Raw genomic sequence first — 16,195 nt, 5'->3', positions numbered from 1 at the left:
ACATCAATCCATAATATCTGTAATGATAAAAGAGGCAACAGAGAAACGTATTAAAATCTTGTCCTGAGAAATATATGAGCACTGTGATATAATGGCCATGCTGTTTTCTATGGTTACCATGGCTGCTTAGAGACACATGGAGACCAGACCGATCATGTACCTGTGAATCTTATTATAGTGGCAGTGTGGTTTTTGCCGGTGCTGCCTGTGATGTTCGATGTTCCTAATTAGTTCACAGTGGTCTTTGTGCAAAGTTAATTTTATCCATGGTCGATGAAATGAACGGATGCAGGAGACAGTAAACAAATCAAAGAGTACCCCATGCCATGCTTAGGCTAGAGGGCTACTGAGAGCTTCAGTAGCTTTTTGGGGATATTAGTCACCATAGGATAGTACTATAGGATACTATACCATTATCCCAACTCTGTTTTTCCTTCAAAACAGGAAGGTGCCACTTAGAATTTTGTTTCTGATATTTATTCCCTCTTATTCCCTCTTTTGCCCTGTAAAAATAACGCATTTTCATACTTGTCATGCACTGTAACACCTCCACATTGTGTCAATTAGACGTGGTTGAGTGAGACCATAAAGACTGACTGTTTCAAGACCTAATCTTGGTGCAGTGACACAGGGATTGCCTGCTGTTAATCAGTCTGACATTGCCCAAGAGCAAGGACATCACAGCCATTAGTTCACATCCAGCCCCTCAGGCTGTGGTCTGAGGGGCTGGTCCCCTGCGTGTCATGTGCAGGGGGCCAAACAATTTGTCCTGGTGCCACTGAAGTGGGCTCTGCCTCCAGCATGTTTATCTTCTCGAGACTTTATCTCTTGACAACCTTCACCTACTCAGACCCAAGCTTACACACGCCTGAAATCAAACGGCCTGTCAAATATTAACCAGTCTATGATTAAAACTTGTCAAGGTTTTGTGGAGCCATTCCATCGGAGTCATTTTGTTTTATTTTGAACCAAGTTACCCATGAAGATCAATCAATTATGCTTTTTAAAAGTGCTTGTAAACTTGGTTGGGCATGTTACATTCATGTGAGCCTGTAGTTGTAGATAAATATTTAACTGACAATTGTCTCATCTCCTTCAGGAGCCATCTGAGCATATTATTCAATCGGAAATCCATTATCCATAACCTTTTAGGTATTTGAATTAAAAAAATAAACTTAAAACAGTTCATTTTCAACTAGTGAAACGTGTCTACTTCACAAAACAAACCCTTGCATAAAACATCATGTGACAGTAAATTACTGCTAAAGCAGCAATATAGTAAGCCTGACTGCTGACAGAATAAACTCAACATCAACTGAACACTTTGCCCTCAGTACAAGGCAGACAGCAGCCAAGCAGTGAGAAGTCCTAATATAGTCTTTCCCCCGTGTTCTGATCCCTCTTCAGTCAGTTCTGCTGCCCTATAACTGAGGGAAACCAAATTCCTGTTAATGTACAAGGGAGTCATAGTTACTGTTAACTGATCTAACACACTCAAAAAACACTTGATCTAATGTTGGTGAAAGCACTGACATTGCTTTACTCTCCCACGCACTGATACTAAAACAATATTTTATCCTTTACTGCACCATCAATCTCTTTATTTTTTCCTTTCATACACAGTCAAAACAATATTCAGCCAAAATATGCTCACATAATGTCTTGTTATTGACATTTTAATGTCAATTAAATACATGTTGTTTTGATTACTTCAGAGTCATCAAAACAACACAATCAAGGTATCAAAAAACTCTGTGTTTAGTCCAAAGTTCTTTGGCAGGTCTGACAGTAGACAACAACCAAGTGGCTTTTGGCACGAGGCTCAAGAATAACCCCATCTGGCATTTTCACAGGGAGGGAACCAGCATAGAGCCTTGACCTTCCCACCCCAACATAATGCATTGTGATTGGTTGACTGTGACAATTTCCGAGCTTTGCAGCGCGTTATCTTTGGCACCAACAAACAGCTACTAGCTGAAGATTTCAGCTATTGGAAACTTGCTCTTTATGGAATATATATCCCTATTTAAGAAATTCATGAATGCCCAGCAGATAATTTCTGGTAAATTGGTAGTAGATCAGACCATAGGAACTACAGCTACAAATTCAAATTAATATGTTAGCACGCATGATAAACACATTATGCGACCTGAAATCATACACATTACCCTGCATCACAGAAAAGAATATAGTTTTACTCATAGGCAGTAATGTTTGATCATTCTTCTCAGAAAGGAAAGAGAGAAATGCGCAGTATTTTCAGTTATTCCAAGCAGGGATTGTTATTGTTATTATAATAATAATTATTATTATTATTAATGTAGACCCTAGAAGAATTAAAACTTACAAGTTAAAGACCTTACAATATAAACTGTTGTGATTTGGCACTATATAAATATAACGAAACTAAGTTGAACTGAATTTAATTATTCCAACAAGAGCAACCCGTTTACAGCAATCAGGCCATCATGGTCCTTAAAGTGAACAGACAAATACTGGCCCTAATAATTGCTTTAAGTTGCAGACCTTAACTGAACATTTATTTTCATCTTAGGTGCAGTTTCAAGGCATATGCAGTTTTAGCCGCATCGGAGCTTGAATGTGAGACAAAGAAACACGTTCAAACATGTGCGTTGGTATGTCTTTGCACTCAAATCACCAAGCACAGGGCACATGAGGGGTTTTCAATGTGGAACTGCCTACATTTCAACTCCCCAGTCAACTTAGAGGATTAAAAACTTACTGTTTGTACTGCATTCTCCATAAAGAACAGGAGTAAAACTACCTATCAGAAGGCTTTAATAGGCAAGGTTAAAAACAGTAAATCAGCAACAATCTCTCCCTATTATGTTATCTTTACTTCGGGTCTTATTGACTGTAATTATGCCCATTCAAAATGTACCGAAGTGGGATAAATCAGAGATAAGATAAAGGAGAGCCATGGCACTCAAACAGTAAATGGCCTGTATTTGTATAGCGCTTTACTTAGTCCCTGTGGACCCCAAAGCGCTTTACACTACATTCAGTCATCCACCCATTCACACATTGGTGATGGAAATATACATTGTAGCCACAGCTGCCCTGGGGCGCACTGACAGAGGCGAGGATGCTGGACACTGGCGCCACCGGGCCCTCTGGCCACCACCAGTAGGCAACGGGTGAAGTGTCTTCCCCAAGGACACAACTATCAGAGCCAGGGCTCGAACTGGCAACCTTCCACGATCGCCCCTTGGAAACAGAATTTAAAAAAAAGCTTTTTAAAGCCTTATTTTTGGTTCAAAGTCAAACATTTTCAGGATTTTTTTATTTTTATTTGACTTCATTGGTGAATCAATACCTGCAGTTTTTATATCCTGGTGATCATCAAAATAAAAGTTCATTAAAGTATTTCTTCTGAACTGTCCCATCAAAAAGTGTCTTACTCACAGGAAAATGAAAATAACTAATAAGTATCCAGTAACACAATAAAACTGAAACATGAGAAACAATGTTAATGTCTTAACAGAAAGGAGGTCTAACCCATTCGGCTTTTTAAACCCACCAATCTACATCAGATACTGACTAATACTGACTCAATATCTTTGAGTATTCGTGCTTATAAGTTAATATATTCATTTCAGTTACATCGTATTCGTGTTCTGTGTATGACATGCACCACAGGCCATGATATTGATGGTCTTATCTGCTCCACTCCATGTGTACAGCGAAACAGATAAGCACACACGGTGAAACAGACAACAGAGGAGAGAATATTACTGCAAAACGTACAAGCCTTAAATGCTGATCTGAAATGAACCTACGTAAATAGCAACGTGTTGCCATCTCTCATTGCAACAATAAAAACCAATTAACTCACAGCAGGCAATCATTTTTTATTCATGTACATATTTTGGGTTGAGTAATTTATTACATGTTCTATGTCTCCCTCCAAGACAAGACTGCATATCAGTATCTTGTCGCAACTTTCACTTGTGCTAAAATGAAGCTCTCTATATGACTTGCACTCTTTTTTCTTTTCTTTTTTTTGGGGCAGTGACTTGCACTCTTAATGTGTGCTATGCAATGCTTGAAAAGCTTGCTAAAAATACACATATGTGTGATTACAGCCAGTGATAAACAGAAAATAGATCCAAGGGACTGTGCTGGGAAGTAAAACTGTTGTCTAAAGTTGAGTAAAGTAAAGTCTATGTCAGCAGTGTCCGTGTAAACAAGTGATGCAAATTTCCATGGAAAATCCTGACCAGGGAGATGAAAAGTGTATCTGCAGTAAAGTGTCTACACAGCCAGAGAAGACGACTTGTTATGTTGCCAACAAGCAACACTCATACAATGGCTGATGGGTGTTTCTTCCATCTCATCTTTACTTTTTACATTTTCATTATGAGATATTAGAAATACCATTATTAATATATCTGATAAAATTCGTTGCCCAGCTACAGTTCTTCCCCCAAAATGACTCAGAAACTAGACTAAGACGATCAAATCACGCTACACTCAGTAGCCATTACAGAGCCAGCTATCCAACGGAATTCATTTTAGTATTCTATTTTCCTCCATGTCAATTAAATTCCATCATTTCCTCTAACGCTCAGTCAGATAAAAATATTCATGTGGGAAAGAAGGGGATCTCATTCAAGGATTTGTGATGTTTATGAAGACTTGTATCCTGACTGTTATAGATGCGTTCTCTTAGCATTCTGGCACTTCCTCTATGACAATGTCCAACTTCAAAACCACTCAACTGCCTCATTAATTCTCATTAGTTCTGTTCTCACGACAGGAAGGCAAGCTGAAGAGTGAACATCTAGTTTGAAGCAGTACTTTGTGTTCTTTCTGAGAAACAGGATCAGGGAATTAAAATGGAAAGAATGGATGCTGTCCATCTCATGAAGCGAAAATAAGCAGGAAAGACCTCACTAAAACTTCTAACTCAAGAATTTACATCCTGGCAGTCAGGCACTGTAATCTCAAATGGATAGAAAAATGAAGTAATTATTAGTGCTGTCTGAATGTTAAGTTATATATATATATATAGGGGATAAAGTAGTTGTTACTTGTTAGTATACTTGTTAGTGTTATTAATTTTCCAGAGTTCATTAGAGATTTAGCTAACAAATTCAGTGTGTGAACTGTGTGCATAGTAAAAGACAAAATATACATAAAACTTTAAGAAATGCATTACTCAATTAATACTTAACCAACATTGTTTTTCATACATTGCTAACTCTCATTCAATGTGAACACATGCTATTACGTTGAATCATTATGCTGTCAGCTGACATCATTGATGGTCACCTCTCCTTCTGTCCTATGTATGGACGTGCTGTTTAGTCTGTTGATGGTAGATGGTGGACTCAGGTGCAGACCAAAACAACCACCAGGGGTGGTCTCAGCCTGGTTCCAAACAAGCTGAAGAGCGATTTATTACAAGAATACGATCTAACCTCGATGTAGTCCAATTATCCAATGTACAGTGCATGTTTTAGCTTAGCACTTTCATATAACCAAGGTTATAAGACACTTTAAAAGAAAGTACACAGGAGAGTACACAAACCGTAGTAACAGCCTGCTACATACCATTTATCCTGAAATATCTATCAAATAAACATAAATATTTGCAGTAAATTCTCCATGTTTTTTTTTCCATTAGTCCAGAATACAGCACATTTTCCCTGTATTTACTTTTGTTGATACTACCCCAAACACATTTGGCCAATAAGTAGATTGAACGTTGCCAAATAATTTGTAGTGATGCACTTTGGTTGGCTAGGAGTTTTCTGTGTGGAAAGAAAAACCATACCACAGGAAAAAGCAACTAATTTACAAAAGTATCATCTGATTTAGAACAGAGTAAATAGGTCTAGGTATAGACACAGGAAATTTAAGGATGTCCTATGGTGGCATCGGGAATCAACACACACTGCGAGCATAATTTTGGCTTCTGTGGATCAGGCTTGTTGGAGCACATCCCAAGGATGCTTAATTGCAATGGGATCTGTGGAGCTTGAAGGCAAATCTTTGTGCTCATTACCAACTGTCCTACTGGGGGAAGATGCTACCACTGCGGAGTGCTGTTGCCATGCTTGCTGTGCAACCACCTTTAGGTGGGTGATATAAGTCAAAATAGCATCCCCATGTTGGGCTGGGGCCCAGAACACTGCACTGGACTAAAAAAAGCCCTGGCGGTTTACAATTTTTCTGGCACAAACCCTGTAATGGTGCTATGACTGGTGCATATGAAAAATCTAATTAAATGTTTCAGATCATTTAAAAAAAAGGAAAAAAAACACACCAAGCAAGCAATGGGTTAGAGCCATAGTACAAACCACCTTGGCTGCAACCAACACAAAATCCAATGCAATAATCACAGAGATCAGCAGAAGAAGCTATTGAGTCGGTGAACAGCTAGGCCCCAGACTACCAACAAACATGGGTCCCCCATGCAGTACTACTCTTACATGCTCATTTGCCAAACAGCAATACCAACAACAGGTGGTTACAATCAGCACAGGGCCATTATTCATGTGGTAAGCCGTCCCTCTGTCTGTCTCTCTCTCTCTCACACACACTCACACACACACAAACCGCAAAAAAAATTCTCTATGTGATTATGCCATGACTGTGTGGCACACCGCTATGTGTAATATTCAATGTTTTTAAGGTGTTCTTTTAGTTTAATGCAGAAAAACATGTAAGGCTTTACATAATTCGTACGATAATGCCGACTGCTGACTAGACTGAACGACAAGAAGAGAATTCGTGTGAGGAAAAAAAAGAGTATTTGTACACGCTATGGTATAAGAAATTACTACTTTGATTTGTGTTTCCCCTTCAGTGACTTTTCAAATAATTAACTATACTCCGTCCCCCGCTGGGAGCAAGCTGTATCAAGCTGTATTTCATTCGCGGTTTAAAGCGACTCTCTGCCGTACTTTCACACCGAGAGCACGCTGAGAGCTTTCCAGGACTCCTCGGGATTAGACACAAACCATAACAAACACTTAACCCAGTTTTTTTTTTTTTTTTGAATTATCACCACACTGAGTGCCAGGTCACAACTTTGACGCCAGGCTCGCAACGTTATCCCCACAACCGTGCTATATAACCGCACTGTCTTTTGTCTGCATGCGTTTCCTTCTCTCACACCAGGAAACGACACATTACTTGCTAGCTGAACTTAGCTAACGTTTTTATAGTGGGCTAAATGTTAAACATATGATGCTATAGAATTATTATGTCTTTACGAAGAAATTGTTCTCGAGAAGACCTTCGTTGGTGGTTTGAAAGTTGTCGGTTCAATTCCCCGCCATTACTAAAACTGTCCCATGAGCAAGACATCACTTACTTTAAGACCGTTACTCATCCTGCGGGGTTACATCACGCCTTTCTTCTATAATAATACACACTCATGACATAAAAATGACATTTAAACATATATATAATTCTTTACTAATGTGGTACTTTTACTCATACAGCCAGGTTAGCCTATACTCACATGTTCTGAATTGGAGGTCTTTATCGTCCGGGCTACCAAATTCCTGCAGGAGGTAGATATACATTACACCGAAGGCGTTCTGGATCCCAAACACCGAGCCGTTGCACCACATGGAAGCCAGCATGACCATCCATCCCCAGCCGCCCTCGGGGTGCACAAACTCAACCTCCTCCTTGGCTCCCGGACCCTCGCTTTTCTCTGGGATATCCACTTTGCTGTCCCCGTTCTCCTTATTCTCCGTCTTCTCCTTCTCCCCATCCTGCTCCTCTACTGGACGCTTCTCCTTTGCGGGTTCGCTGCCGGCTGGTGTCTCGGCGGCTGCATCGTTTTCTGGCATATTGTTCCCTTCTGTCATTTTTTTTAAAATAATGTGTCAAAAAGGCACTGCGGATTTTGAAGTATGGAGGTATTGCGCGTAGGCTGGCAGGGGGAGGTCAATAAATTCAGACACAGGATATGACAGAGATTTGGGGGCACGGTAAAGTTTTATCCATTGACGGGGGCTGTAGCTTCAGTAATGCTGGTACTGCAGCATGTGCAACTGTCAAACATCTGCCGTTGCACTTTTATAAATAGACAACGCAGAGGGGCGGGGCTGCGGGTATCCTTACACTGCAGCTGCTGAGGCGTTTCCAGGATATCTTCAGTGGGGTGGCACAAGTCTAAGAGAGTGTGTGTGCGTGTGGGGGGGTGTCCAGCAGAGAACAATGTAAGCATATGGAAGAATATTTGACCATTTGACCTTATACAAATACAGTATAGAGAACTAGCACAGCAAACATTTGAGGCTAGTAAGTGGAACGGTGAGAGTTTAAAGGTACTTTTTGTTTACCCTTGTTTACCCTACTTTTTATTACCCTCTGCAAACTTTAAACAAGAATTTAACCACCAGGGGCCAGCATTTAATCAGTGGATGTGTTGTAAAAAAAAAAAACGCACGCAAAGACAATGTTCCGTCCTCTCTTTTGACTTTTAATGTATGCTTTTATTCCTACCTAATAGACTAGGGCTGGGTAACTCAACACTTCAAAGACCAAGGAACTGGTTGTGGATTTCGGGAGGTCCAGACCAGCTCCACTGCCAGTTCAGATAGAGGGAGAGGAGGTGGAGGTGGTCAACACATACAAGTACCTCGGCTGTGGGTGGACAACAAACTGGACTGGACATGCAACACACAGAACCTGTATAAAAAAGGCCAAAGCCGACTGTACTTCCTCAGGAGGCTGAGGTCTTTTAGCATCTGCAGGAAGCTCCTGAGAATGTTTTACCAGTCAGTGGTCGCAGGAGTCCTTTTCTATGGCGTGGTGTGCTGGGGGAGCAGCACAGCAAAGAGGGACTCATCCAGACTGGAAAAACTAATCAGGAAGGCTGGCTCTGTGGTCGGCATGAAGCTGGACACTCTGGTGACAGTGGCAGAGAAGAGGACCTTAAAGAAACTGATGGACATTATGAACAATGCCGGGCATCCTCTGCACACGGTCGTAAACAATCAGAGGAGCCTATTCAGCGACAGGCTGCTTCTCCCAAAGTCAAAAACCAACAGACTTAAAAACTCCTTTGTCCCACACGCCATCAGACTGTTTAACTCCTCACTGGAGGGGAGAGGGAGGAGAAACAGGGGGACAAGGGAGGGCGGGAACAACTGAGTTGTAGGGACTTTTCTACACGGTGCAATATTTGCAATATTTGTTTTTTGTTTTTTGTCTCTTTCTTATATTTGACTGTGCAATAATCACTGTGCAATATACTCACTCAAATGAGCAATCCTATTTATCCATGTTGTATATTCTGTATCTATATATGTGTATATGTGTATATATAGTGTATTTATGCTTATATCCTTACTCTCATTCCCCTTAATGTATCTGTAACATGCAACTTCTGTCGGTGCTTTGCTACTGGAAACTGAATTTCCTGGAGGAACCCACCCGAGGGATTAATAAAGTTTCATCTAATCTAATCTATCTAATCTAATCTAATCGTCACTGATTTCTAGAATTGATTCAATTCCGATTCACAAGGTCCCAAATCGATTCGATCCACGATTCAATTTAATTTGATTTGATTCGATTCGATTTGAATCTGGGAAATTTTGACAGTCAGAAATATTATAATTCAGATCAGTACATTCACATATTTTTGTATCTATAAAAAGGAAGCTGACACATGCAAGACTTTATCAAAGGTGTGAGCATCACAGCAGATGCCTTTGTGTCAAAGTAGCAGAAGATAAAACAGAAAAACATGAAGGTGATTTTCCTGGCCTGGGATTTTATAAAAATATTCTGCAGTACATCAAAAACGAAAGAAAACCATCAATCAACAAATGAACATCACCTCTGAAGTTACAACGGTTTTATTAGAGACACAGCTAAGCGTTTTGCATTTTGCATAATTTTAAAAAGTTTAAATTTGTTCAGTATTGAACGGCAGAAATTAGGTTTTCTTTTCGGAAGTATATAAAACGGGGGAAAAAAAACCTCGCCCGACAGCCTGTAAACAATGGTAGACTTGTGCGTAACAAGCAAGCGAATAATGAAGTACAGAGAGAGAGAGAGAGAGCTGTGTATCGTGGTGGAAGCAAAACAGTAAAAGTGAAAAGTGAATACATGACGATGTTTATGTGAAGCGTAGTTTGGATCTTATTTTGCTGCTGGTTCGGTCAATATTGTTTGGAGAGAGATCAAACTAACAGCTTTAGAAAGGGCGTGAACACAAAGCACGGACCCGCCAACACATCAGGATCAGCGAGCTGTCGGCTTTCAGCCCCGACCGTGAGAAGGGCGACATCTAACTGATTCTGATCCGCTGGTTGCGCTGTGTGTTTAAGTCTTTGTGCAGAATCTGTGTTCCTGCTCTCATTTACTGTCTTAGCTGTTTGGTGGTTGTTGAAATTTTGTGAGATTTCACCAGAGATTCTGGCATTTCGGGCAAAATAAATTTATATTAAAAAATCGATTCAGGATTTTAATGAATCGATTTTACGTTATCCAAGCCAGAATCGATTTTAATCGATAAATCGATTATAAAAACCCACCCCTTTAATAGACCCTGTGCACGAGAAAATGCTAACTTCCTGGTTTGAGACCGGATGTAGGGTTGTACATTTCCAGTAGCTTTACTTTGTGGTCAATCGCTACTGCGAAGATATACTCCAAAATCATGTCCAAAACTCGAAAACATAAAGATCGCGTTAAGTTACAAAGAGCAGAAGGTGGGAACACTCACCACTGTTGTGTCACAAAAAAATCTAATGATCAATTTTGACGTTTAAAGAGTTTAGATCGATCAGTTGTTTACATCACTCAACACAAGCAGAACTGCATTACAAAATCAGAAGACACATCATCCACATTCAGAAGCACATCTCTGTATAGTGACTGGTCTTATGATTTAAACAGGCAAAAATTCAAACTACAGGTGAAGAATAGTCAAACCAGATGTTTCCCCCATCATGTCGATATCAGCTAGTCAAGTACACACCTACACAGCATGTTAACAAACCGTGAAAAAACACAAAAAATGAGTGTTTGCTGGTAAGGGTTTCTATACTAGAGATGGCACGATACCACTTTTTTATATCCGATACCGATATCATAAATTTGGATATCTGCCGATACCGATATGAATCCGATATAGTGTTTTTTTTAATCAATAAAACTGTTTGTTTTTTTTTAATCTTGCTGCTTTTTGTGTAAGTTCATACTTAAGTTAAAAAAAACAAACACTAAAGCTATTCTGTTATACCTGTATGCAAAAAATACACTGCACCCAAAATATTTCATAGTTCAGCAATACTGATCAATCTAATAAACTTAAAACTGCTCCATCCTCCCTATTCTGGTATTTTAAAGAGTAAGCAACCTAACTAATAGGGTTCTAAAACTCCCAGCAAAAAATAAAAAAATAAGGAACCACCCTCCACCTCATGATGCTTAATTGACGTAATCAACTTTGATTTGATGCAGTGTGGAAAAAAAATGCCCAGAAATAAATTATTTTTCAAGAATGATTAAATAGATTAAATATTTTCAACAGAATTGCAGACTGCACAGATCATACCTTCCCAAAGGAAAAAGTACTATAGCTTACTAGGATATATTAGACTTAATAGTTACTATATACAGTCAGTGTTGGGAAGGTTACTTTTAAAATGTATTCCACTACAGATTACAGAATACATGCCTCAAAATGTATTTTGTAACGTATTCCGTTACGTTACTCAATGAAGCAGTAAGGAAGCTGACTAAATATTAACTGATAATTTATGGCAAAGGGGTGGGATTAAATAAGTGTATACTTCTTCCCACTCCCTTTCAACATGTAAATTAATCACAACTTTTTTTTGTATGTAATTTGTATAGTATTTTTTTTCTCTCTTATTTTCTTTTCTAAATGTACTTGTATATTGTTCACATGTTGAAATAAATTACCAATCAATCAATCAATCAATGAGAGTAACGTATTCTGAATACTTTGGATTATTTAATATATTATCATGCTTTTTACAACTGCATGAATGTACTATTGCTGTGTGATTTATTACTATTACTGAAGGTCCGCAGCTCCGAACCGTAGTAAAGGGACCTCTGGCTAATACGTCGGGTTCCGTGTCGGGCTCGTAGCCGAAAAATAGCTTTACTTTGTTGTTGTATGGCAGTCCATTCTCCCTGCAGCACGGACTACACTGCCAATGAGGCTACATTCTTTAGGGCTATGCCTGTAGCATTCTGCCTATTAGCTTAGCACAACAACAACAACAACAGCAAAAAGGCACTCTCTCTCACCCAGGAAACACACAGTTGCAGAGAGAGCGCGTCACCATGGCAACCGTAACGCTGCCGCCTGGAACAACAGAACATAGCTATCAAACAAAATCCAAACAGTCCTGACCCGCCACAATATGAAACAGGAAAATACCGCCGTGTAATCCATTTATTTCAACAAAGTAACTGTATTCTAAATACCACCTTTTTAAACGGTAACTGTAACGGAATTCAGTTACTCATATTTTGTATTTTAAATACGTAACGGCGGTACATGTATTCCGTTACTCCCCAACACTGTATACAGTAATGGATTTCTATACATTTTACATCAGATTAAAACTTTGGGTGTAAGATACGGATAATTATTTATTAAAAGCTAGACATTTTAAATGAGAATAAGAAAGAAAAGCATGTCTTTGTGCCCCCTTTTCCCTGTTAATGCCCTATCGGCCCCCCTGGCTAAACTTTGCTAGATCCGCCCCTGCACAGTTACCAGCGTCAGCTGCTTAGAAAAGGATCCTGGTGTAGAAAGTAATATTAAATAAATTCTAACAGCAGCTTATCAAGCTTAAATGTGCTGCTGTTGTTCAGCCGCTGGTTTCCTCTTTCTGGTGCAAAGTGGGCCAAAAACAAACAAGAGACGGACAGGCGACAGAAAAGCCGATCAGCTGATCATTAAGCAGTTTCATGATTGAAGTAGCAACAGGAGAGGGAGGGAGAGAGAAGAGGCAGTCGCTCCATATATTGGTTGTTAAGCTTAACACGGCAATGCTTTACAAACATTCAGAGATGAACTTACACACTTGCTTTACTTCTCTCTGGGATAACTTCCTCGGAGATGAAATGCCGGATTGGTAGTGAGGCTACAAATACACACAGCCGCTCTATCACGTGAGGCATACTGCTGCAAGGTGCTACAGTTATGAGCCGAGTTATGCCATGTCACAAGTTTTGTGAGGTGCTTTTTTGATATTTAACGGATCGATTACATTTTTTATTTCTCTCCGATATCCAGTCCAGTAATTTACGTCACTATCGGACCGATACATAATATTGGATCGGTCCATCTCTATTCTATACATTAGTATTTACGAAGGATATGTTGTGACTTACCTTCAAAATTACAGTGGTCCCTCGCTGTAACGCGGTTCACCTTTCACCGCGCTGTTTCGTGTATTTTTTAGTGCAAGTTTGCATGCTTTTTTTTTTACATCACATTGTGTCCTGCGTCCTGATCGCTGCAGACGATCTCCTCCGTGACGTCTCTCCTGTACAGTACAGAATCGCTGCATTGATGCTAGCAGTGTGACTCTGAAGTGCAGTACTGTATGTCGACGAAACGTTTTGCACCATCAAAAAAAAATTGGCTACTTGATTTCACCTATCGCTGGTTGTTTTTAGAACATAACACCCACGATAAACAAGGGACCGCTGTTTACAGATACTGAGAAATATAACATTTGAATCCCTTTTCTCTTTTGCTCTGAGGCGCGGGGGGAAATATCGACAAGTCGATGAACATCATTTACAGATATATTGGGTAAATGCCCAAGACATCTATAGAAATGTAAATCGCCGCTTGATTCATTCATTTGCTTAACTTTTTTTGGACCGTAAACAAGGCGCGAATAGGACACCGGAAACAAAGCTCCCCACAGGAGTTTCCGCACCGGAAGTAGCATATGCTAACGTGCACATAGTCTATTACTTAAGAAAAGCACATAAAACATGCTGCAAAGGCACATAAAACACAAAGGAAGTAGAAAAAACAAAAATGAAATCTCACAAAACGCAACCAAAGCATTTGTAAGAAGACATTAAAGTGGCGGAACAAAAGAAGAATTGTACTGAGACACACTTGTGTGTTTTAATCGCATGTTACTGTAGCTTCGTGTTTGCTATTGTCAAGGCATGCAGGATGTAAGACCCAAAATGCAGCACACTCAGACGGAAGAGTAAACTCAAAGAGGCTGCTTTTATTGCAAGAGTAGAAAAAACTCCATAAACAATAGACTTGCAAAAACCAAAACTAAACTAGAAAATGCATTTTCTGAAGAAACTGCTGTGTGAATGCTGATAGCTGAATGTTTTGAGCTGAAATGAAATATTTGCTGAATTTTAAGTTAAAAATGTTGAATGAGCTGAAATATACAGAATTTTTCACCTGAAAACAAAAGTGCAGAACTGTTGAAAGCTGACATTCACACAGAAGAAGTTGAAAAGTAGCTGAACATGTTTAAAATGTACATTCGAAAAAGCTGACTAATGACTAAAGAAAATTCAGAGTCAGAAAACATCTGAATGAATATTAAAAATTCATATTATATTAATCACTGAAAAGTGGGGTCCTTTCTGCTGTTGAGATAAACTCCTGACTGAAAATACCATGTATTTCAATGGGTCAGCTAGAAGGTTATCCCTCTACTTGGATCCACACAGTTTAAAAAGTTTAGATCTCTGAGCTTTGGAAGACACACTGTTGGAAAGAGAACAACGATGGCAACGTTTTGAGCGTTTAATGATAGATGTAGAGCAAACACTGTGCACACAGCAGCAGTTGAAACAGAAGTTTTTAAGATTAATCTTGGCAGAGTGACAGAGAGCTCATTAAGCAGGCGGTGTGAGCCTGGATGCTATAGCAACTCCAGCCAGTGGCACCACACACACACACACACACACACACACACACACACACACACACACACACACACACACACACACACACACACACACACACACAAACATGTGGCTCTCTTCTGCTGCTTCAAATAAACAGAAACAGTTTTTCAACTCGGAGCTTATAGTTGCAAATCTCACACGTCTTGACAAAAGGTATTTAAAAGTCCCTGAAGTCATTGCTGTGATATCATGCTTGGGTTATCAAAGAAATACTCTTCATCTTGGATGAAGACCATCATTAGAATGATGAAGGCTTTGAGCCTAAAAGATGATCCAACCCAACAGCCAGTGTCTACAAACCAAGTACGGAGCAGTTTCTCCACTGGAGTGCAAAGTCCACCCAGTGTGATGAAACTATCATTGGTTGATCAATCTGCTTTAACTAGCAACAAACTTGCATCAAAAAGAAAGCGATCTGAAGTTGAGGATCGACTTGATGACAAAAGAAGCTTCTCCACAGCAAAGAAGCAACGGCGTTTCTCTAAAGAGAGACCCCGCAGTCACACTGAAATGAGCAAGACACAGAAGAGGGTACCTAACATATGGATCATCGGCTCAAGTTACATAAAGCGAGGAGAATGGGCAGCACGCCACGTGTTTGGAGAAAACTTTGGACTTGATGCCAATGTTCATTGGTTTGGAAAAACAGGGATGCGCTGGGATGGCGTCCTTCTTCGTTTTGATGCAGAGTTGATGTCCAGAAAGAGTCCACCTGATATTTTGGTCATTCATGCAGGCGGGAACGACTTGGGACTCGTATCTACGGTGGCCCCTAGAGACAAAGCACGTACAAAATACAAAACACATGCAAAATCCAAAGCACATGCAAAATACAAAACACATGCAAAACCCATAGCACATGCAAAATACAAAACACTTACAAAATACAAAACACATGCAAAATACAAAACACATGCAAAATACAAAACACTTACAAAATCCAAAACACATACAACTGGTTTTAAAAAATGGATAAAAGTATGAAAACGTAATGTTTTAGCGATTTCTGTCCTTTGCTAAACATCCAAAGTAGCATGCTGTGCACTTTATATACATATATATAATGAAAGTTAAGATAAAATATGTAATCTCCTGTGCATTCAGGAGTCTTAATGTAAGATGTGAAATACTTGTATTTTCTGTGGGTTGTAGTGAATCTTAATTTTGTAAAACATTTGATGGGGTCATTTTTGCAGATGTACTGTCCCTTCTGTGGACACCTCTTGGCAGACAGTCCTGCCTTTTGTAGTCT

The 16,195-nt window shown here is 39.6% G+C and overlaps 1 protein-coding gene across 1 annotated transcript in view; it reads right to left on the bottom strand.

Moving 5' to 3' along the window:
• The window catches only part of slc16a10 (solute carrier family 16 member 10), a 28,599-nt gene extending 20,509 nt beyond the window's left edge, over positions 1-8,090 (bottom strand). Inside the window, exon 1 of the mRNA XM_026194442.1 lies at positions 7,496-8,090. Within this exon, the coding sequence (XP_026050227.1) occupies positions 7,496-7,850 (355 nt within the window). The 5' untranslated portion in view covers positions 7,851-8,090. The remainder of the gene's footprint in view (positions 1-7,495) is intronic.
• Positions 8,091-16,195: the final 8,105 nt, after the last annotated feature.

The sequence above is a fragment of the Astatotilapia calliptera genome, chromosome 15, assembly GCF_900246225.1.
Source record: "Astatotilapia calliptera chromosome 15, fAstCal1.2, whole genome shotgun sequence".
Lineage (NCBI taxonomy): Eukaryota > Metazoa > Chordata > Actinopteri > Cichliformes > Cichlidae > Astatotilapia > Astatotilapia calliptera.
Note: the sequence above shows the minus strand (reverse complement) of the source record. Positions and strands in the feature narration are given on the sequence as shown.